At 41.5% G+C, this 25,207-nt stretch overlaps 1 protein-coding gene and 1 long non-coding RNA gene across 3 annotated transcripts in view; one reads left to right on the top strand and one right to left on the bottom strand.

Moving 5' to 3' along the window:
* Positions 1-25,207, bottom strand: part of PPARGC1A (PPARG coactivator 1 alpha) — a 718,367-nt gene that overhangs the window by 516,020 nt on the left and 177,140 nt on the right. The window contains exon 2 of one of the 2 annotated variants that reach the window (XM_043438337.1): positions 2,848-2,912. The exons of the other annotated variant lie outside the window; for it this stretch is intronic. Within the exon in view, the coding sequence (XP_043294272.1) occupies positions 2,848-2,865 (18 nt within the window). The 5' untranslated portion in view covers positions 2,866-2,912. The remainder of the gene's footprint in view (positions 1-2,847; positions 2,913-25,207) is intronic. 2 annotated transcript variants of the gene reach the window in all.
* LOC122422099 lies at positions 1,387-20,673 on the top strand. Its single transcript, XR_006263730.1, has 4 exons — positions 1,387-1,580; positions 19,255-19,424; positions 19,806-19,984; positions 20,570-20,673. It is a non-coding gene; the product is annotated as an uncharacterized LOC122422099 (long non-coding RNA).

Raw genomic sequence — 25,207 nt, 5'->3', positions numbered from 1 at the left:
GTTTACAGGGACAAAAGGTAAATCACATTTCTTGTCTCCAAAAGCATTCCATGTAATAGGTCTTTTCACTTTGGGGTTTTCATATAAGTATCAACAGACTCTTTACACATAGAACATAATTAATCCATACCATTGGCTACATCCCTACCCAAATGGGAATCTTCTTTGCTGATATTCACTCCTGGAAAAGTCATACCTGCATTTTCTCAAGCTAAATTTGGTCCAGACCATTAGGAATGATGTTTCATTTACTTGAGCATGACCAGGAGGTATAATCTTATGTAGGAAAACCTGGCCACTTCTCCCAAGTAAGTAATAGCTAAGAACACAAACTCGGGCCCCCAGCTGCCTGGTGTTTGAATCCCAATCTGCAACCATTTAGCTGTGGGACAATGAAGCAAGTCCCCTTTGCTTTCCCAAGCTTCAGTTTTTGCAGTAGGAAACCTAGGATAATCCCAATACCTTTCCCATAGCTTTGTCAGGCAGATGAAATGAATTACTCTATATATAAGGTCACCTAAAACACAGCCTTGTCCTGCCCAGATGTGACACCTGATACTTTTCAAAGCTGTTGCCCAACAATAACATCACTGGGGTCTCAGCATCTTCCTGGGAAACAGTGGGAGCAAAGGTTATGATGCCCATTCTACAGGGGAAAATAGTGAGATTCAGACAGGGTTCCTGGTGGTCAGGACTAGAACCCCTGAACCCAGCCTAGGATTATTTCACTACTTCCTTTTACATTCAGAACACATTGACTCAGTGTCCCAGACAGATCCCTGCTTGTGTTTCTCTGAGGTGGTGGCAGGGCTGGCAAGAGGCTCTTGTTTCAAATCCTTGTTTCTGTTGCCAGGCTCGTCTTGAATAGCAAAAGAGCCCCCGATCGGCAGAAGACACATCAACAAGACTGCCTTAATCATGCTTTCTGCTAACGACGAAATGAAAGTTAATTTCATGCCTTGCATTCACAGACAAAAAGGTTCAGAGCTGTTTAAATTCTCTTCAGCCCGATGACAGTTAGTAAACAGGAGGCTTCGTGTTCTAATGCTTGAAATCACCCTTCGTATATCAATATATTATTTATGCACTCAGCTTAAAATAAACAGCAACTTGCAAGTAGGTGAGTGGTCTCATCCAGGATGAACTTTTTTTTTTCCACTCTGACAGTTACTTTAAAACATCGGTAAACAACCTTAATTCACTTCTAACGAATTAGTAGGCGACTGCTGCGTCTCCAGGAGGCAAGCAGATTGTATTATTAACCAAAACAACTTTCTCCCTGTCAATCATCTGCACCTCACAGAAGGACGTGGGTTTTGCTGTGCCGTTACTCAAACCAAGCCATGGGAGCGTGTGATTCCAGATGATTCCTTCCAGGTCATTCTCTTGCGGATCTTTGATTAGATCTCTTGATTCAGAGATGCAGAAGAGGGCCTGCAGAAGGACTCTCGGTGTGGCTTGTTAAGAAAGACACAGACAATAAGAACCTTCCAGTGAGTAAAGAGCTGGGAAGTCAAAGCAGACAAACTCTGCTTGTGGAGGGAACTGATGCTGACCAAGACCACCTTAAGGGGGACTCAGTAAGTACCACCAAATATTTGAAAAACGGTATCACTTTGGAGTAGGAAGACTGGTTCTTTGTAGGGATGGATGGTAAAATCAGGACCTGAGCATGCAAGATATGTAGAAGGTGGATTTGGGTTCAACTCAAGAAAGAATGCTGTTATAGAAAAGAGTTGTCTCTTGCAGTAGCAGGTCTGCCTCTGGGGGTGCTCGGGCACCCATCAGATGGAATCCTGAGAACTGGCCAAGAAATATGACCAGAGACGAAACATGCATGGACCTTTCCCAGATATAAGGTCTTATAGCCTGTGAATCTCAGGGGGACTCACAAAACGGGCTTCAATAAGCAGTCACAATCCTTTCTCAATTTCTGTTTGGAGTTTTTAAAGGGTGATAGCCACTCTTTAAAAATATGTGTGTGTGTATACACACACACACACACATATATATATATATATACCATGGAATAAGCTAGGCATGCTGTTGGCCAATCTACAGTTGTTCACACGATGCCAGAGCACTGGTTAACCTCCCAAAATAAAAATATGTCCCATTTAGCAGGAAAAATCAGTCGAAGCAGCTGCTGTAGGATTCTACAGTTTCTGCCTGCTCTTGAGCTTTGTAACTTGCAGCCCTCAGCCAGTCCATGGACCAGAGGCCTCTCCCAAGTCACCTGGGCTGGCACATGGTCACAAAGGGGTGACCCATTAGCTCACCATTGTAGCTGGCTTCCTCCCCCACCTCAAGTCTGGAAACACAATATTTAGCAACTTATCTAAGAGATGTCTCCTTCAGTTTAATCATTAACAAAACATCACGGACCTCAGAGAAACGTGCAGTGTCTCCCAGAAACCAACCATTTCTTTGAGATGCAAATGGACTGATCAAAACACAGAGTTAAAAGAAAATCAAAAAAAAGAAAAAAAAAAGGAAGGAGAGAGACAGAGATAAGGGAAGAGAAATTCAGATACCTTGCATTCATATCCAGGGTTGATATCAACACTTTCACACAATATGCAGACATGTATTCTTCCAAATTGTCTAGTAAACATGAACTGAATATTTTGGGGGGTTGGTCAGACTTTTGCACATCAAACATATTGACAAACGATTAGAGAGTTCAGTAATGTTAAATTCTTGAAAGAAATTCAGATTCTCAATACTTGGGTGTGAAACTCAGAGTTACTGATTTCCTAATACGGCAAAAACAGACATCCGATATTTACACTATACATAACATACATATGCACAGAACATAACATGACAATAATGTGTTATACTTACAAAGTACCCTTCATCCATGGGGCTCCAATTTTACCAATATTAGTTCACTGATTTTCGCAAAAAACCTGAAAGGCAGAGGGTAAGTTTGTGTTACCCCCACTTTGCAGATGGGGATACAGAAATGCATTAGGAGAATAAATTATTGGCCTGTTACACTGAGAGAATTCAGTTATGGGAGAACAAGAATTACAATTTTCATCTTCCCTGTCAGAATACAACTTGACCACCTATCTTTTCCTTGGGGACTGATATTTCCCATGTAATTTCCACCACAATCTCAATGTATTAAATACATTTTACCCAGAATAAGACAGTGCAGAATGGCACTTGGTCCAAAGAGCTCAGAGACCAATATTCCTTTAATACCAGAGAAAAGGTTAAAAAAAAAAAACTTCCCATATCCAGTTTAAACAAGGAGAAAAAAATTAGATTGACAAAATAAAATCATCCAACTAAAATTTGGCCTGAAAATAATGTTACTATAGTTCAGTTTGTTATACACATACTTATGTTCACATGTCAGCATATGGACTTGTCTTTAAAAATTATTCCAAGGAAGTCAGAAGCTTCAGAAATAATCTCATTTAACAATATTTTTAGAAGGGTATATTTTTAACAACCCTTTCTAGGACACCCCATCATTTCTGCCACTCTCAGGCCATTTATTTGGGCACTGACTAAATAATTAACATTTACCGAGTTCTCACTATATACAAGTTCAGTGCTCCATGTGGTTTCTTGGAGGACACAAAAATGTGTAGACAATAAGAGCTTCATAAAAAAATTTCATCAACAACCATCAAGAAACTTAAAATCTTACAGTTCAAGAATTTGAGTACAGTAACAAATTTCTGATTTATCTGGAAAGATTCAATGGTTTTGGACACTCCTGATGAGTCACAAACACCAGTCCCAAAAGGATGGCTTCTTCGGGGAACGTTTTCCAAAAAGATGAGTTTAGGCTCTGTTTATGAGACAAACTATTTGGTTCATAAAAGCTGTGTCTCCTTAAAAATGTCTGACACACAGACAGAGAAAGAGAAAAATTGTATGATATTCCTTATATGAGGAATCTAAAAAAAAAAAAAATTATTCAAATTAACTTGTTTACAAAACAGAAACAGACTCAGTGACTTGGAGAACGAACTCATGGTTGCAGAGGGGAAGGGACAGTAAGGTCGTTTAGAGCTGACATGGACACATGGATAACCAACAAGGTCCTACTGTATAGCACAGGGAACTCTGCTCAATATTATTTGAGCAGCCTGGATGGAAAGGGAGGTTGGGGGAGAATGGATCGGGGGCTGAACTGCTATGCTGCCACCTCAAACTATCACAACATTGCTAACTCATCAGGCTCCATTCCCTCCCTTCTTTTTCTCCAGGAGTCTTCCCGCGGCCTAACTTTATTGATCCATCTCTTTACTTATTTTTCTAATTCTTCCCCCCACCTCCCACCCTCCACTAGGATACAAGCTCCATGAGAGTGAGGAACTGCTTTATTCACCACTAAATGAATCCTAAGGTCAAAGGACCCCGTAAATACTGGTTGAACAGATGAATCACAGTGCTGAACTGGGTGCTTGGCCTTTCTCCTGCATCTCCTTTTACTCTCTCTGGGATGTTATTATAATTTCTAACAAATACATCTCAAAACTGGATCATAATAGATTTTTCCAGCTAAAGGGGAAAAAAATTCATTCTCAATGAATTGTTTCTGAAAACTATAATAAATGCCCATTTTATCATTTTCCCTTCTCCTGACTGCTTGAGCACTGGGCCAAGAGTCAGGTAACCTTGCTCTCCAAACAGCATCACTGTGGGTGGCTCTGTGAACCTGACCTCTTCACCTCTCCAGAGCCTTTTGTTTCCCAATGGCAAAATAAGAAATTTTCAGAAGTTTATTTTCAAGCTGCCTTCTTCCCAGGTGACTCAGATGGTAAAAAAAAAAAAAAATCTGCCTGCAATTCAGGAGCCACAGGAGGTATAGGTTCGATCTCTGGGTCAGGACAATCTCCTGAAGGAGGGCATGACAACCCACTCCAGTTTTCCTGCCTGGAGAATTCCATGGACAGAGGAGCCTGGTGGGCCACAGTCCATGGGGTCACACAGAGTCAGACATGCTTAGAGACTAACACTTTCACTTTCACTTCTGGTTCGGAAACTATGGAGATCAACATACAAGTGATGGGCCAAATTATATTTTTACATCTTCTGAGTTCATACCACTTTCTAAGTAGAAGCTTATCTTGAAGATAGCAAGGTCATTTCATAGGAAGCAAGTAGAAATCCCAGAGGGAAGGATTTGATTATTCAGTCATATCTACAAGCCTGCCAATTTTGGACAAATACCCCAGATACCCCAGAAAGCTCATTTCCCCCCAAGATCACACCCCAACATACAACAGACATGCAAAGGAAGGTGCCACATCAGCTGGTTATGACATCTTGAGTCACAGACACTTCAGTGGGGCCTCTAAACAGACTTCTTATTTACTTGCACATTAAAGAAACTCATACCTTCACCAGTCAGATATTTTCCCCCCAAGCATCTGAACAGCCAAAGAGATTTAGAAGCAATTAACATTCACAAGTAACAGAGCAATCAACAAGGGAATCGCTAATGGGACTGGACAGAATCCAAAAGCAGATATTAGGATAATAGTGAGTCCCTGACCTAGGGTACGGTGTTAATTCTGGAGGGCAGACTCGTGGTACGTTTTCAATAGCTTTGCGGGGCTGCTGTCACGGTCACATATGCCTCAACTATATATGGTTCCTAGCCCCCCATTGCCACGAAATACTTTTTTTTTAAACTACTGTCGAAAAGAAGGCATTTTTGCATTGTTATAACACAACCTCTAGCATTAATGGTGTATATTGAATTCAAGTTTATTTTTAAATTGCCTACCTGACAAAAATGTTAAAATGTCATTTTTTCCCACTTTGGGTCTCTTGACTATCTTCACCTGTTAGCTCTTGTAGCTAGAGGCCACAGAAATAATAGCTATAAATTTCCACCCTGACGCTTCCCCAGTAACTTTTGCCACTTATTTGCGTGCACATGGGTTTATACAACCCTAGTACACAGAAGGACATGGGCACTCCTATTCCAACCAGTTCTATGCTTGCTTCCTTGTCAGTTTTTCTGACCTGTTTTCAAAGATATCACTCCAGAAATCAGCATATACCCATTCCTTTATTTTACCCCACCAGGAAAGTCTCTGGGTAACAGAGAATGTTTCCATTGTTACTCTTCCTGCTCCCACTTTTTAGCTTTCATCTCTCATCACTCCGATCCATCTAAAATGCCAATGCCAAGCAAATCTATCTTTACCTCCCCTAGGACCACATTCCTGAATCCCTGCCCTGGCTCTCCTTCTCCCTCAGCCTAAAGTGCAAACGGCTCAACCTTCAGAGGTTGGACCTCTCCACGCCCACACATGCCTCTCAATCCTTAATTCCCCTGCCAGCCGTCCTGCAGGGTCATCTTGCCTCACTCATGACCGTGACATTCACCTCTAATCACAGGACATCTTCCCTTACATATGAACTCTGGGGCCCAGGCAGGCAGAAAACCCCGTGTATTCCCACTTTTCAGTTTGGATGTAATTAAGCACTGCCTAGGATGGTTTACTTTATTCTGTGTGGCCTAAGAAACTAAATTCCTTCCAAGGTTGGGCTTTTAAATTTTTTTGACTAATATAATGTTAGATATGAGTATATAAGTGCATAAACATCATTCATTTCGACAACAATGTTTTTCTGATGGTTCTATGGCATTCATGCTCTCGTCTACTTCGTCCTCCTACTTTGCTGCTTTGAGCTATGAAAGGGTCCCTTCTTAACAATTCAGTTTTTTTTTTCCTTTTTCCTTCACCTCCCCATCCCCAACACACATCCACTATGAAAACGCATCCCTCTTTAAAGCTTTGGTTTATTCCCTGAGTACAATCAGCCACTGATACACAATCTGCCACCACCAGGCTGTGTGTGCTAAAAGCCTGTTTTGACAAAGATTTTATACAACAGAATCCAAATTAAAGGGAAGTTATCAACAGACCCTACTGAAGAATCCCTCACTTTATCTCCGTGGCAAGTATTTTCATATTCCCAGCGCCAGCCGGGAGACTGGGAGACACAAGCTGCCACTGCACACACACACACACACACACACACACATCTCAATCATCGCCTCTCCTCCCGGCTCCCTCCCTACACCAAGCAACAGCAGTTGAGATTAAAATGCTTCTGGGGCTATGGTAATCCAATCAGGGCTGGGCATGCTTCAATCTCTACCCCTGGGTGGTCGGAAAACATTTTGGCAAAATGCCTTTCAACTGCACTCCACATTCCGAGTAGGTCTCGTGCTTATTTTTGACTGCTCCACAGAAGTGAAGGTGACCAGGGGCCATCCTGCCCAGGGAGCAAGTTTTCACCTACAGAGTGTCAGAAGCATTCCGGGCATCAAGGAGTGGAGAAAGAGAGAGAGAGAGAGAGACACTGTGTGTGTGAGTGAGTGTGTGCGTGTGTGACAGAGAGAGATTGTGATGCACCCACCTACAGATGGGAGCAGGACACAAGGGAAAATACTGCACAAACACACATTTTTTTTTAACTTCAAAGATGAGAACCTATTTTTCAACTCTTTGCCCTACCTAAGCGCCAACCAAAATATCCCCCTCATTCTATATTAGTCAAAGCTTCTCAGGGGTCCTTATCCTTTCCAGATCCCTTTGGCTGTTGGATAAAATCTTGAGAGGGGAAAATGGTTTTTAACAGAATTGCAAAGGAGATTAATTATATTGAAACACTTTTCCATCCTGAGTTAAGAAGCCCAGCAGGGTGTGGTTCTACTGGATAGGAAGTAGAGATGCTGTCTGGATTTTTATTTTTTTAACATGGGATTTCTGCTGAAGACCCTTGCGCTAAGCGAGCAGCATGCAGTTACAGAAAGCAGAAAGTGGTGACTGTGTATCTGTCCCTATGACGGCACATCTGCCTGTACACAGGGCTTGTGAGTGTCTTTGTCTTGCAAACAGCGTACACCCATGAACCCAGAGCCCTTCCATATTTGCTACACTGGATGGAATAGCTAAGAACATAGACTTCCTTTATTTACAGCCTTAAGTAAATTTTAACTACTCCTGAGAGAGACGTAGAGGAATAAAGAAAGCAATTTGAGGAGTTTTGGAAGAGTAGAAGTAATGGTAAAAAAAAAAAAACAAAAACCTCTATTTAACCATTTATTCTTTCACCAAATATTTATTGAGTACCTTCCCTAAATTCACAATGCTGAATAAATGACCCACAGAACTCCCCCACCAGGAGTTTACATGCAAATGTGGGGAGACACTCTGAAAGCCAATACATGCTGCTGCTGCTGCTAAGTCACTTCAGTCATGTCCGACTCTCTGCGACTCCATAGACGGCAGCCCATCAGGCTCCCCCATGCCTGGGATTGTCCAGGCAAGAACACTGGAGTGGGTTGCCATTTCCTTCTCCAATGCAGGAAAGTGAAAAGTGAAAGTGAAGTCGCTCAGTTGTGTCTGACTCTTCGCGACCCCATGGACTGCAGCCTACCAGGCTCCTCCATCAATGGGATTTTCCAGGCAAGAGTACTGGAGTGGGGTGAAGCCAATACATAAGTAAATGTAAAACAAGTAAACACATGTCTAGTAGTGATGAATGCTATGAAGAAAAACAAAGCAGAGGAGGTTAGGGAGTGTAAGGGCATGAACTCATACTTCATGTAGCATTTATTTCCCCATTTTATGTCACTAAATATTTGTTGCCAATCTCCTACTATGTTTCAGGTTCTGGAATGCATTTTGGGGAAGTCAGATATATATACATATGGATGGATGAATAGATGGATAGATGGATAGATGGTTGGATGGATAAATAGATATGTGTGTATATATATGTATGTATGTATATATATATCACACACTTGATTTTCAGTTATTTGAATATGAATGGTAAGCAGTCTTCACCAAGAGGGATCTGTGTGTAATGGTGCACCCCGACTAGAGCTTCTTTTAAAAAGCAACTGATGAATGCCTCTAATGGGTTCCCAATGTGGGAAGGATGCAGTGGGGTCTGTGTCTGCTCTGTTGAATGGCATGGGCATTGGAAGTATTGAGTGCCCTGGTGCAGGGTCCACAACCATGGTCTTCCCTCAGGCCCACGACTTACCTCACTGAGTGGATGTGAACAAGGTACATCACTGCTCTGAGCCTTGGATCCTCATCTGCACAGTGAGGATCCCAGATGCTGTGGGGTTCAAATGCAGTCAGGCAAGAAGAGTGGCCAGCACAATGCCCAGAACAAGGGAACTGACAGATGAATCCTTGTCCCCACTCATCTTCTCATCCAAGAAAAACATGAACACCAGAAATGCGAAAGGCCCCCCACAAAAGGCTATGCACCCAGAATAAAGATACAGGGACTGCTTTTGCTTGTTTTCTTTGTGGTGTTTTTTTTTTTTTTGACCCAAATAGTTTTAGGGAATATGGCCTGCTTGCATGCTTAGTTGTTCAGTTGTGTCCAACTCTTTAACACCCTATGGGCTATAGTCCTCTGTCCATGGATTTTTCCAGGCAAGAATACTGGAGTGGGTTGCCATTTCCTTCTCCAGGGGATCTTCCCCACCCCAGGATGGAACCAGGGTCTCCTGAATTGCAGGTGGATTCTTTACCGGCTGAGCCAACAGGAAAACCCTTAGGCAATATTAGATGTTACTTTAAAAAAAAAAAAAAGCCCACAGTCAATTAAGTTTCAAAAAACAACATGAAATGAAGCAACATGGGTCTCTTTACTTCAGGTTTTCCTGTTCTGCAATAAGTGGATGTGAATCACATAGCTTCAAGCAATATGAACAACGGCGTGAGTGTTTCCCAATTTATTTGACCCCAGAACCCTTTGGCAAACCTTACATGACAGCCATCAGCACAATTGGGAAATGTGGATTTGCTCTAAGAATAAATGAATCAAAAGATATGGAATCTATACCCCCTTTGCCTCTGATGTGGTCTGATAGCTTTCTTTGAAAAGGCAGACTTGGGCATATTTTCTGCAAAGTAAGAAAGCTGGTGGCAGTGTTTCCTATCCACTGGACCACAGCATCTTCTCCTTTTCCTAGAAAAGAAGTCATTATTCTGGGACCACAGCACATTTGGGGGAAGTGTTGGCAACATCTGAACACTTCTCATTCCCTAGGACAGGTAATTCCCCTATTTTCTGCAATAAATGGGCTCTTAAAACGAGTTTTGTTAATTATTCTCTCGAAAACCAAATCCTCTTCTGGCTACACCAGGAGTCCTGCTACTTAAAGTCACACCAGGTTTTCTTTATTATCTGAATGCTTCACAGTGAGCATGCATTACTTTCATAAACAGAAAATCAATGCTGGGGCAAAAAAGGAAAGAAATTCTGTAGAGATGTGTTGATACACCAGTGATTAGTCCAAAAATTACCTACTTGAACATGAAGATTTTTATATATGAGGCTTTTCATGAAGATCTTACTTAATGTTGGTACACTTGATAAATCTGAAGCCCGAAGAGATAGGCAAGGAGGAAACTGGGGCCAAGACACCTCACATGCTTAGAATTCAATCTTGGGAGGAGGGAATCACCTACAATATCTGGCTCTCCAAGGCAAAGAAAGTGGTGGCTGGGCAGAGAGAAAAGCCAGGGGGAAGGCAGTAAAGGAAGGGTGGGGGAGCGAGAGAAAGGAGAAGGAAGGAAGGGGGAGAGGGAGGGGAGGATGGAGAATGAAAAAGAAAGAGAAAGAAAGAACTAGAGTGAGAGAGAAAGTAAATGAGAGAAAAATAAAAAGCAAGAGTTGTTGAGAAGCTGCAAGGAGGGGGAGGGGAACACAAACCCACAGATTAAGTTGACCCAAGTCAATACAAAAGGCTTTGTGCAAGGGCTCTGGCATTAATGGGATTTGGACCGCTAAAGCCATGGGAATCAAGTACAGAACATAACCAAGATGCCAGAGTTATTTTTGAAATGGGTGTCTTAAGTAATATGAAGCTTAACTAGCAGGGACAGTCACAGCATTTTGCATGACTCCTGCCGGCTGCTGGCCCAGCTGGGAGCCTGAGCAGACCAGTCACCCAGTCACCAGCAGCCTCTGACCTGGGACAGGTGACAGGATCAGCAAGGTGAGCCTTTACCCAGAGGCGAGCATGGAGGAGTTGGGGGGTGTGTTGCCAGGGAGATGTGCTGCTCCCAGAACCTGTTAGTAATGCAAATGTACCTGGCAGGGGACCCACTGAGCCCGAATCCTGAGGCCCTGGGTTTAGATGGAGTTTTCACTGTTTCAATCAATCTTTCATCCCAAGACTCCAAAGACCATTTGGGGTCTTGAAGATACTGGGAGAGCCAGACAAAGCCCCTGCTCTCAAGGGGCTTGCATTCTCCTGGAAGAGGGGAAGCCAGCAAGGAAGGAAGAATTTCCAGAGGTTATATGACACGTGTGTGTGTGATTTAGTCTCTCAGTTGTGTCTGACTCTTCGCAACTCGATGGACTGTAGCCCGCCTGGCTCCTCTACCGGTGGAATTCTCCAGGCAAGAATACTAGAGTGGATTGCCATACCCTCCGCCAGGGGATCTTCCCAATCCAAGGATCCAACCCATCCTCCCTTTCCTCTTCTACACTGGAAGGCGATTCTTTACCACTGAGCCTCCTGGGAAGCCCATAAGACACATGAAGAAAATCAAAAAGGAAACAGGAAAAGAGAGGGCTCCCAGGGGGGGAAATGTGCTTAGGGAAGACAGCACCACTGAAGAAGAAACATTTAAGTTAAGACTGAATAAGAAGGTGGACCCCACCCTGCCAAGCCCCGGGTAAGCACAGTGAAGGAGGTGGGAGCCAGCAGATCTTCCCTCAGACGAGGCAGAGGCCACCGTCACCCTTCCCTTCCAACCAACTCAGCCTTCAGCAATTCTAAATTCCGAAGCTCACAGACGTGTTTAATTTTAAAATCTTAAATTGCGTACTGTGCCTGGTAGGAAAATCTATCCCAAAACTTGGGATATTTTTAGAATGGTCCACTTCAGTTTCTTCAAGTACTTTTTTCCCTGTTCAACCTGAAGATCCAAATAGTCCAGGTAACATCAGCCTCCTCTAAATACCTGAAACTGCATTCATCAACCACTTTTTAAAAATTGGATCTTACTTCAAAGCTGAATGACTTGATTACTCCCACAACAGCATACATTACACTGATTACAGGATTATTCACATGCCATTTCGAAGAGGCTGGGCAACATTTCTCCACATCGCAACCACCAACAAACAGTGGCGAACATGGAAAATGGGATGCTAAGACTCCAATGCTCTCCATGTCCTGATACCATGATAAGATGCCTCTGCACTCTTAAAAAACAAAAAACAAAAAACACTGATGCTGTTTAAAAGAGGGAGAGAGGAGGAGTTACTGGGTTGGTCAAAAACTTCATTCGGGTTTCTCCATAAGATGCTATAGAAAAGACCGAACAAACTTTTTGGCCATCCTGATATTTTTAATACAATACAGCTCAGAGAGAATAAAAGAAAAAAGCACCAAAAGAGCCCAAATATGAGGTTGTTTCTAAGATCTGACACACACCAGGTGCTCAGTAAACAAAATGTGCCCCTCTCTATATTCCTTGCCCAAGTATACCCTGAGCACAGATTTTTATATCAATAATTTGCCAATAACATATTCATTGGCTCATTTTTTTTTTCTGTCAGTCAAGTGCTGTGTTTTCAACCTGCTGGCAATTGATTCAGCTTCATCAATTCATAAGAATGGCTTGGGGTGAGAAGGGGGTGAAGAGGTGGAAGCTTTATAGCCATGATTCACTGCTAATCGATGATTAGCATTTTATGCTCAAGACAATCGAATTCATATTATTTCACATTTTAAAAGTTTTTGAAGGAACACATTAAAAGCTAAAATGAAAACAGGGCATCACAAGTTCAAATAAGCCATTAATTAGACAAAGAAGCATAATTCTACTGAACACTATTTTACTAGCTAATCAACGTGTCATTTTTTTCTATTGGCATCTACTTACTGTCATATAATTTCCATAAGGGCACCATCTGTATTTATAAAAAGAATTATCTTTGTGGTGATCTTCCAATCTACAAACAATGATGATATTTAACTTTTCTTATGGGATCAATTTTAGAATTGGGTTTAAAGGATTTAGAAGTCTCTTTTTTCATGATGAACTTTATAAGGACTTATTCATACATATCTGTGTTATAAGCACTTGAAAAAAAGAAAATACAACAAAAGGTACTTTTGATTGATTAAAATGTACAGTTCTGGATCTTGCCACATACATACTTTTAATCTAGCATTATCAGTCACTTCAGTCACTCAGTCATGTCTGACTCTTGGTGACGGACTGCAGCATGCCAGGCTTCCCTGTCCATCATCAACTCCCAGAGCTTGTTTAAACTTATGTCCATCAAGTCAGTGATGCCATCCAACCATCTCATCCTCTATCATCCCTTCTCCTCCCACCTTCAATCTTTCACAGCATCAGGGTCTTTTCCAATGAGTCAGTTCTTCTCATCAGGTGGCAAAGTATTAGAGTTTCAGCTTCAACATCAGTCCTTCCAATGAATATTCAGGACTGATTCCCATTAGGATTGATTCATTTGATCTCCTTGCAGTCCAAGGGACTCCCAAGCGTCTTCTCCAACACCTCAGTTCAAAAGCATTAACTCCTCGGCACTCAGCTTTCATTTTAGTCCAACTCTCACATCCATACATGATTACTGAAAATACCATAGCTTTGACTAGCTTTGTCAGCAAAGTATTGCCTCTGTTTTTTAATATGCTGTTTAGGGTGGTCATAGCTTTTCTTCCAAAACCAAGCATCTTTTAATTTCATGACTGCAGACACCATCTGCAGTGATTTTGGAGCCCAAGAAAATAAAGTCTGTCACTGTTTCCATTGTTTCCCCATCTATTTGCCACGAAGTGATGGGACCGAATGCCATGATGTTCAATTTTGGAATGCTGAGTTTTAAGCCAGCTTTTTCATTCTCCTCTTTCACTTTCATCAAAAGGCTCTTGAGCTCCTCTTCACTTTCTGCCATAAGGGTGGTTTCATCTGCATATCTGAGGTTCTTGATATTTCTCCCAGAAATCTTGATTCCAGTTTGTGCTTCAACCAGCCCAGAATTTCACATGATGTACTCTATATAGAAGTTAAATAAGCAGGGTGACAATATACTGCCTTAATATACTCCTTTCCCAATTAAGAACCAGTCAGTTGTTCCATGTCTGGTTCTAACTGTTGCTTCTTGACCTGCATACAGATTTCTCAGGAGGCAGGTAAGGTGGTCTGGTATTCCCATCTCTGAAGTATTTTCCACAGTTTGTTGCAATCCACACAAAGGCTTTGGCTTAGTCAATAACGCAGAAGTAGATGCTTTTCTGGAACTCTCTTGCTCTTTCGATGATCCAGCGGATGTTGGCAATTTGATCTCTGGTTCCTCTGCCTTTTTCTTAATTCAGCTTGAACATCTGGAAGTTAATGGTTCACGTACAGCTGAAGCCTGGCTTGGAGACTTTTGACTATTACTTTGCTAGCGTGTGAGTTGATTGCAACTGTATGGTGGTTTGAGCATTCTTTGTCATTGCCTTTCTTTGGGATTGGAATGAAAACTGACCTTTTCCATTCCTGGGGCCATTTCTGAGTTTTCCAAATTTGCTGACATATTGAGTGCAGCACTTTCACAGCATCATCTTTTAGGATTTGAAATAGCTCAACTGGAATTCCGTCACCTCCACTAGCTTTGTTTGTAATGATGCTTCCTAAGGCCCACTTGACTTCACATCCCAGGATGTCTGGCTCTAGATGAGTGATCACATCATCATGGTTATCTAAGTCATTAAGATCTTTTTGTAGAGTTCTTCTGTGTATTCTTGCCACCTCTTCTTAATATCTTCCGTTTCTGTTAGGTCCATACCATTTCTGTCTTTTATTGTGTTCCTATTTGCATGAAATGTTTCCTTGGTGTCTCTAATTTTCTTGTAGAGATCTCTAGTCTTTCCCATTCTATTGTTTTCCTCTATTTCTTTGCATTGATCGCTGAGGAAGGCTTTCTTATCTCTCCTTGCTATTCTTTGGAACTCTGCATTCAGATGGATATATCTTTCCTTCTCTCCTTTGCCTTTCACGTCTCTTCTTTTTTCAGCTATTTGTAAGGCCCCCTCAGACAACCATTTTACCTTTTTGCATTTCTTTTTCTTGGGGATGGTCTTGATCACTGCCGTCACAAATGACGTCACAAATCTTGTCAGTTCACCTTGAAAATTAACCTGCCCTTTCAAGCATTATTGGCTCAGAGGTTAAAGTGTCTGCCCGCAATGCAGGAGACCCGGGTTCGATCCCTGAGTCAGGAAGATCCCCTGGAGAAGGAAATGGCAACCCACTCCAGTATACTTGCCTGGAGAATCCCATGGAGGGAGGAGCCTGGTAGGCTACAGCCCATGGGGTCGCAAAGGGTCGGACATGACTGAGTGACTTCAGTTCAGTTCAGTTTCAAGCATTATGGGTCCTTACTATAAAATCCAATAAAACAATCATAAACAAAATATTTTCTGTTTTCCATTTTGGCTGAAAGGGCAAGTTAATTTTCAAGGTGAACTGATTTTGTGCTCCATGCTCAGACAGAACCCTGTATTTGCCAAGGTCACTGCTTTGAGCTGGATCAGCATCTGGCCAACTCACTCAGTTTATGACACATGATCAAACTCTGCCGTGTCCAGTTCTTAATGCTAGCCTTGCAAGGGCAAGTCACTGGCTTAGAGATGGCCAGTCAAGCTGGTGGGGATGAGCCAGCAAACCCCTCAACCCAGATGGACTAGAAACTCATAATGGAAGACCTTCTGTTGGAAACAGGTATCATAGATAAGATGACAAAACATGGATGCAAGGAGAGATTTGTTTAAAGAGTTTCTATAGCTATCAAGGGGCTCCCCAGGTGGCTCAGTGATAAAGAATCCTCCTGCAATGCAGGAGACCAGGTTTGATTCCTGGGTCGGGAAGATCCCCTGGAGGAGGGAATGGTAACCCACTCCAGGATTCTTGCCTGGAGAATTCCATGGACAGAGGAGCCTGGCGGGCTATAATCCATAGGGTCACAAAGAGTCAGACACGACTTAAGTGACTGAGCACACACATGGCTGTCAAGTAGGACCTCAGAGAGAAAAGTTTTTGGTTTTACAAAGGTACATTACTTCAGCTTTGAGTCAATCCAAAGAGCAAGATTCAGTTTGAGAGAATCAATCAAAGACAAAAGTCTCACTCTTGGTTAAGATGCAATTTTCTCCACTAATAATCAATTACTTTGTAAGTTTAATTTCAAACAAGATTTAGAAGGATTATGATTAAAAATCTACATGACATACTGAACAACAAAATAAAAAGACAAAACACAAACTAATATTTATACTTCATTGATTGATTCCTTACTTTGTTTGAGTTCATGGATTTCCACCAAATATCAAGGACTGTATTAAGTATCTGGCACAGTGAACAAAGCTGGAGAAGGAAACGGCAACCCACTCCAGTATTCCAGCCTGGAAAATCCCATTCACAGAGAAGCCTGGTAGCTACAGTCCATAGGGTCACAAAGAGTGGGATATGACTGAGCACATGCACACACAGCAAGTTATAGTGAACAAAATAGACATAGTCTCTGCCCTCTTGGAGCTTACTGTCTTTTTTAAAAAGTATGTGTCAATGAGTAACTGAGTGGAAATTCACCAATCATATTAGTGATTTAATTAAGATATGTAACTACTACATTTCCTCTCTCTAATATAGTTTTATTGTTTTTTAAAATCTGAAACATGTCTTTTAAATAATTTGCCTATGTCCCACACTGCAGGTGGATTCTTTACCAGCTGAGCCACAAGGGAAGCCCAAGAATACTGGAGTGGGCAGCCAGTATTTCCTAGGTCAGGAAGATCTGCTGGAGAAGGGATAGGTTTCCCACTCCAGTATTCTTGGGCTTCCCTTATGGCTCAGCTGGTAAAGAATCCACCTGCAATGTGGGAGACCTGGGTTCAATCCCTGGGTTGGGAAGATTCCCTGGAGAAGGGAAAGGCTACTCACTCCAGTATTCTGACCTGGAGAATTCCATGGACTATATAGTCCACGGGGTCGCAAAGAGTCAGACACGACTGAGCAACTTTCACTTTGGGACTAGAAGTAATATTACTGGATTGAGGGACTGGTTTTGTTTTTTGGTTTGTTCTTTTGAAATGTTCATTGAAATGTTGACTTTCAAAGAAACCGTGACCATTGAATATTTGAAATATGCTAATAAAATAGAGAATGTTTAGGAAAATGTAATAAAACAAACAAAAAACATATTCAGGACTAGAAAATGGTCTTCTTGGGTAAAGATAAGGAATCAGTCTCATTTCTCCCAAAAAAATAACTTGACTATTATCTCTGCAGGGAATGAACATGTAAGAGAATGAACCTAGGGATCAAAACAGTTCTCTCTTCAAACCCTGGCTCTCCCACTGTGGGAGAGAAGCTCTCTACATCTCAGTTTCCTTATCCAAAAAAGAGGCATATCAGAAGAATTACATGATAAATGTAAATAGCTTAGCAGGGAATGGTTGATCTCTCTTAGCTGCCATCATCATCACACGTCATCAGCAGCATCACAGAAAGAATTCAAGATCTGTTGTAATAAAGGGCTGGTGGTAAACACAAGGAGGCAGACAACAATCTAACCAGAGAAAACACTAGGATTTAAGTCAGAAGTCCCTGATGCAAATCCTGGCTCTCCTCATGCCAACTTCTGCAAACTTGGATAAAACTCTTAAACTTTTGAGTTTCAGTTTCCCCAGCTCAAAAGGGGACCTAGGAAAACTTAATTAATGAGATAATATATAAGGAAGGATCATATACATCACATACAACATCTCATTAAATACAAGATACTACTAAGTTTACAGGAAAGCACATTCTAACAATAATCTACCATAAAATGATCTCTTTTTTAACCACCCAGGTTAAAAAACTTCCAGAAAAATCATGAACTTGAAATTCAGCTGCATCATTCACTAGATTAATAACATTTCTTAATTCTCTGGGCCCTGGTTTTTGGTCAGGAAAATAGCATATTCATTGTGAGGATTAGAAATCAACTGTGCAAAGTACCCAGAAGAGGGTCTGGCACATCTCACATGTTCATTGATAGGCAGTTTCCAGCCCCCTCAGTTAAACTGCAATTCACTACATCTCAGTTTTAGCATTTATATTTCCAAACTCTTTAAATGAAAAGCATTATAAATAACCTTTGGATGATCTTTAATTCTTTATGGTTTAGAGTGGGGAAAAAAATCTATAGAAACATAAAATATCCAGGGTGTCAAATATACAGTATAATCACTTTATATGATCGCTGCTAATACAGTTCAATCTAAATTGCAGTCTCATATTTGACATAATTATACATAACCAAACACTAATAAAAATTGCTGCCTTATATTTCAAATTAGTAATTATGGTAGTAAACATTAACAACATGTCAGATATAAGATGGTGATTTGTTCTGAAATGTATTAGAAATCATTATACTGTATGATAATTTTAATTACAGTTGGGTAGCAAGAGAGCAAGCAGCAGTTAGGGCTTTAAGTGCATTATGGGAGCCAGCTGCTGCTGCTAAGTCAGTTGTGTCCAACTCTGTGCGACCCCACAGACGGCAGCCCACCAGGCTCCCCCGTCCCTGGGATTCTCCAGGCAAGAACACTGGAGTGGGTATGGCAGCCAGCAGCTCTTCAATTCAGCCCTAGTTCTGACTTCCTCGGTTTGAGTTCAGGCAATGCACAATTCTTTCTCCACCTTTAAACAGTGAACCCAATTCCCTCTGCAGAATCCGTACTATCAGGAGGTTTGAAGTCACTTTTCCAGGGTTTAAAAATCCTTAGTCTATCACTTTCTAGCCAGATGAAGCTGATTGATGGGAATTTCTCTGTGCCTCTGTTTTCTCATCTTAAAAATGGAAAATGTAACGATACCTAGCTGAGAGAGTGATAATAGCAGCCAAATTAGATCATTCTATTTGCAATTCTTAGCCTGGCACCTGGAAGATAGTGAGTCTTCAATATGTCATAGTAGTAGTTATTATCATTTTATATCAATATTCAGATCAATCGTTTTCTTAAACTACTTAATAGTGACCAAATAGCCTATGTAGAATAGAAATGTGTTGAATTATTAGCTTCTTTCTCTCAGGACGCTGTAATCTTCAAAAGTTATTCTTTCTCCTTTCCTCTCTCCTTCTATATTTTCTCCATTTCTTTTCACTCACTCAGTAAATCAATGGGACGACCCCATTCTTTATATTTTCACTTCTCAGGAAGGCTTTGGCTCATCCTTTCATGGCAACTATTTCCATGTTGGCCTTAGCAACATGACCTTAGCAACTGACCTTTAAACGAAGCCATGACCCCTAAACATGGTCCAGCACCCATCTCGTGCTCAAATAATGATGACGATGAAGAAGCTGAGAAGATTCCATCCCCACAAGTAAGTATAAAAGCCACAAGGGTAAGAGCCTCAAGATTCCTACCTGCACCCGTATTACAAGTTGACACACCTGAAATCTGATCATTAGACTCTAATTTAGGAACTTAAAGCCCCCCACCCTGTCTACAACCCCCAAAACAGTGAAATTCATTATTCTAACATAAAACCATTTTTTAAATTTCAGAGTTACCTATTTCTACCACTTTTAAAGGTCTCTAGATTTATCCAATTTAAGAAAAAAAAAAAAAAAAAGATCACACACACACATAAAAAAAGGTCTCCAAGATCTACATGCACTTTCATGGTCTCCTACAAAATGGGGGAGAACTCCCAGCATTATGATAAAGCACCTTGCCTGTCTACATTTCCATACTGTTTCAGGGAAAATATTCAGGGGAACAGACTGGACTGCTAATTAGAGAACTGTCTGAAACCACCATGAACCACATTTCCATTGGTGCAATAAGCAAAGACGCTTCATTAAAATCACTGTCCTCTGCAAGGGAAAGCTGTTTCAAGCGCAATAGATCTAATTCACAGGAGTGATCATGCAGACCCAGGTACAGTATTCATTATTAACTTAAAAAGTATGCCAAATCAATTAAAAACCATTTTAAAGGGAAGGAATAAAATTTAGTTCTACCTAACTGCAGCTCAGCTCTAATTTATCTTCCAGCCACTTTCAAGGGATTTTACTTGGTTCTTAATCTAACATTCATTGGAAAGGGTAATTCTCATGAAATTACAATGGCATCTCTTGCATCATTTAATGCAAATGTTCCCATTCTTCGGAAATGGAGAGCAGCTTCTCCAATAAAGACTGCCTTCAAGGTGTAAAGTGGAAGAACTCTGGGATCTGCTTGAGAAGAATAAAACATTCCGTTTCAGAAACTGCTCAAATTTCAAACTCTGCCTTCATCCCTATGACAAAGTATACCCAAATATAGGTTATTCACAACATGTTTGTTATAAGGCAAGGCATATGAATTCCTGCCATGTCTTTCTTTACAAACATGTCAAGACTTGTGAGTCCTTAATGAAATGCAGCATTTTAGAGGCAAAAAGGAAGCTACAAGATGCCAAAAACAAAAGACTCCTTTCTTGGGACTGGGACCTTCTTATGCTAATGATAGTTCTCTTTATAGGAGACGCTGCTGTTGTTCATTTGCTAAATTGTGTCCAACTCCTTGCTACCCTGCCTGTATCACCTCAAAACCAAACAGGGCATTAGAGGCTATTGAGATGAGCCACTTCAACTCACAGATGAAGAGACTGGGGCCTAAGAGAGAACAAGATTCTTCCAAAATGTCAGGGCTGGTGAGGGGCAGAGACTACTGGGCCCAGGTCTGGACTGACCACCCCACGGCTGCCTTCCACTAGTGCCAGAGGGTTGACAAGACTTTAAAATAGACTTTGTGCTCCTGGGGCACTTTCATGAGTCCCATGTGGTACCAATCTTCTGGTATTCAGGTAAAATTCCAAAAACTTGGAATTGAGTTTATCCCAGTAGGAAATTTTTAGTCATAATTGAAACTGATATTGGGCTTCCCAGTGGTAAAGTGGTCAAGAATAGTGGTAAAGAATTCACCTGCCAATGCAAGAAATGCCATTTTGATCCCTGGGTCAGGAAGATCCCCGGGAGTAGGAAATGGCAACCCACTCCAGCATTCTTGTCTGGAAAATACCATGGACAGAAGCTGGTGAGCTATGGTCCACAGGGCTGCAAACAGTCAGACATGTCTGAGTGTGGCACAGGACACTGAAACGGAGCCCTCCTAAAATCGAGTTCCCCTGCCGAGTTTATGATTAACTTCTGTTTCCAAAAGTTTATTCTCTTTCTTGTCCCACCCCCTGCTCCCTTTGGGATGGAGGAGTAGCAAAGAAAAGGGGAAACTGAAACACAGCAGGATCCACAGGGCCCTCCCAGGTCCAAAAGCCCCTCCATATCCCCCATTTCTTGTTTGTAGAAAAATCTTTAGTCCCCCAGACCTTCTCTGAGTTCCAAAGAGCAGATTCAAAAGTTATTAATACTAATTATGGAAGTATGGGATGCAGGAGCAAAGGAAAAGTAGTCAAGAAATAATAGTTCGGTGATAAAACAGAGTTCCAGCGCCTCCTCAAGGGATCTACATAACACTCTGAAACACAGCTTTCAGTTTTTCTATAGGAAGTAAGACCCCGCCCTGGTGAAGGATGATGACTATAAGTACATAGACCTCAAAGTGGATGGAACCAGAAGGTTGAAGATTGAGATTCCCAAAATACCACCCTGTTACCTCACCACCAACCAATCGGAAGCAGATCATGCCCCCTGCAACCTCAACCCAAATGATACCTTTAAAAGCCTTTCCCTGAAAGCCATGGGAAATTGAGCTGCCCTTTCTCCTTGCTTGGAAGCTGCAGTAAACGCTATAATTACCTTCATTGTAACCTGGTGTCAGTAAACTAACTTTGCTACACAGTGGGCAAGCAGGCCCGAGTTCAGTTTGGTAACACTATAGAAGTTAGTTGGGTTGATTTTACACTTGCATTTTTTTTTTTTAAACTAAGGCCCAGAAGTACAATCTTCCTCATTGGTTAGCTCTTCTCCTTTTAGCACCACCGTTCACTAGTAAACAGAAGTCCCAAGCAGAAGATACCTACTTACTCATCAATCCCCAACCCCAAGTCTGGGGCTTTCTGAGACGGTGAGAACACGGCTGTCTACCCTGGTTTTGATTTATGGCAGGACTCAGCAAACTTCTATAAAGGGCCAAATGGTGACTATTTCAGGCTTTGCCGGCCATTTGGTCTTTGTCTGAACTGCTCAAATCAGCCACCCTAGTGTAAAAGCAGTCATAGGTATTATGTAAGCAAATAAGCATGGCTGTGTTCTGATAAAACTTTATTTATCTATTGAAATTGAATTTCATTTAACTTTCTTTTTTACAAAAATTATTTATTTACTGATTGTAATTTTTGGCCACATCCTGTAGCATGTGGGATCCCAGTTTCCTGAGCAGGGATCACACCTGCACCCCCAGGACTGGAAGGCAGAGCCTTAATCATTAGACCACCAGGGAAGTTCCTCAGATAACTTCCATGTGTCATGAAGCATTATTTATCTTTTTTATTTTTATTTGACCATTTAAAAAACAGGAAGAAGGCCAGATTTGTCTTGTCCCTATTGTAGTTTGCCAACCCCTGGTTTAGAGTTATGAAAGCACGCACTGCAAAGAAAACTTCCTTCTGCTGCCAGATACTCTCCATAATTCGCCATTGGCACTCACCGGGCTGATGAGGACGTTTTCTATTAAACATCCATGTTTTTGCATTGGTATGTGACAGGTATGACTTCAGCAAGGTTAGATCCCAATTTTAGTAACTTCAGTTCACACACAGTGTTTCTGAGTGGGGTATCTTCCTTGATGGGAAATATAACTGAAAAAACTAACTTGATCACCAAGAAGAAGTTGTACGATTACATCACATTATGATATCAGTCAGATTACAGAGGAACATCCAGCCATGGGATGGATGATACGTGTTTCACCACTTGATTTTTAGCCTTCATATGTAAATATCACTTTAATTTAGGACAGAAACATCTGGTTCATCTACAGCCAATATTAGCACCAACAGATCAATCACTGAAATCATTATCAATCTTTTGTCTGTAGAATGAAGTAAGTAGGAACGTTCCATTTAAATACCTTTACACACAGCACAACTCTACTGGCATCAGCATATTACAAAAACCAATTTTCTTACATCAACTTCTATCTACTTCTAATTCTGTAGCATAGCTCTGGGGAGTTGCTACAAGGTCTGTGTAAACTGAAAATCTAAATAACATTATGACGCCTATTACAGAACTAATTTATAATCTAATACCCCAGTTGAATTTAATATCCTATTTATTTATTCAAGCAAAATATCTGGAAAAAATATGTCACATCATAATGTAGTTGTTATGAAAATGGAAAAATAAAACAGAATTTTAGAGACGGCATGATAATTGCTAGGGGCAGGTATGAGCAAGAATTTCAGAGCCCCTCACACGAAGGAGAGACAGAGACAGGAGCCCTTTAATAAATAGAATTTTTGCTTTATAACGCAATTATTGTCAAATTTAGTATTTTACATCAAATTTACAACTTTCAAATGTGATTCCTATTAATGTTATCTGCTCAGAGCTACTGCAGCATAAAACTGTTGGCCAACAGATGCCACCTCATCAACTGTCTTTAACAACTCCATTCCCATCCTGGATGGAAGAACCGAGTTTATGGCAGTGTTTATAAGCGCATGCTGCCAATACAAACGCACAAGTGACGCCCGTATATATAATAGAAACAGGCTGATGGAAATAACTCTACGGAGGCTTCTGCAAATACTAAGTTCTGTGCTGATTCCTTTATCTTAAGATAAGTGGAAGGAAAGAAGAAGGGAAGGAGGGAAAAGAGGGAGGGAGGGAGGAAGGGACGGAGGGGAAATGAGAGAGGAATGAAGGACAAAAGGAAAGAAGAGAGGGAGGATATTATGACACTGGAATAAGAAAAGTGATGGAAAGCACAAGTACAAAAACATTTTTTTGTTTATTCAGTCGCTCAGTCGTGTCAGACTCTGCGACTCCATGGGACTACAGCACGCCAGGCTTCCCTGTCCTTCACTATCTCCGGAAGCTTGCTCAAACTCATGTCCATTGGGTCAGTGATGCCATTCAACTATCTCGTCCTCTCTCATCCCCTTCTCCTCCTGCCCTCAATCTTTCCCAGAACAAAAACATGGTGTGGTGATAATTACATCTGACCACAGGTGCTCCTAGCCATCCAGATACTGGAATGACTTGATGAAAGTTTAGTGGGCTCCGTAGTACATGCGCAGGAGAGCTCCTACAATTCAGAGAAAGGGTGGCAGCACCTGAATCCCACAGGAAAGAAGGAACATGCCTACTGCCTGCTTTTTGCTGAGATAGGAGCCATGTTTGCAGTGGAGGGAGCAGTCCGTGCTGGCTCCAGGTCCCAAAGTACACATGCCCCCAGGTGCACCCCCACGCTCACACTGGTGACCCCCTTCCAGTCCTCACAAAAAAGCAGAAGAATCAGCCATCACATTGGAAGGTCTCAAACCTTGAGGTCCTTCAGTCCTTTTCCAAACCTGCATGTCTGGATTACAAGCCCTGCATTAGATCGCCTGTATTTTTATTTCACTCCCCACATGACTGAGGCACTTCAAAGTTTAGGAACCAGTGACCTCTATGACCATATTTGAAAGGCTCTGGGAAGAGCCCTTTGCCTTGGAAATTATAACAGTGCTCTCTCAATATCCTCAAATACCATAGTTAGCAATTCATTTTTTTGCCTTTTGAGGTTTTCTGGTCTCCACGTGTACTGAAACCAAACTCAGATATACTGAGGAGAAGAAAGATTGTAAGCCCTAGTGCCAGATGATGCCTTCGTTGGATACTTAGCTCTGCAGAAATTAAACAAAGCATCCCCAAATGGGCAAGATAATACCCCATAAAAGGAGGATATCAACAATACAAGATTAGACACAAGAACATGCATGGGTTGTGTGACTGCATATACCCTCTGAGCAAACTGCATGGGTATCGAGGGTTGGGCATCCCAGCTTCATCTATTTCTGCTGGATACAGTCTGACATCAAAGGTAATTCACGTTCAGGTCCCTCATGTGTTCTAGGATGTACCCAGCTCCAAATGGGCCTTCCTCCATGGGTATCCATTTTCAACAGCACATGCATGGAGATTCTGGTGTGAGAATTATGCTCTCTCCTGACAG

This window comes from Cervus canadensis, chromosome 19 (assembly GCF_019320065.1).
Source record: "Cervus canadensis isolate Bull #8, Minnesota chromosome 19, ASM1932006v1, whole genome shotgun sequence".
NCBI classification, from domain to species: Eukaryota; Metazoa; Chordata; class Mammalia; order Artiodactyla; family Cervidae; genus Cervus; species Cervus canadensis.
This window is presented reverse-complemented; position numbering and strand designations above follow the sequence as displayed.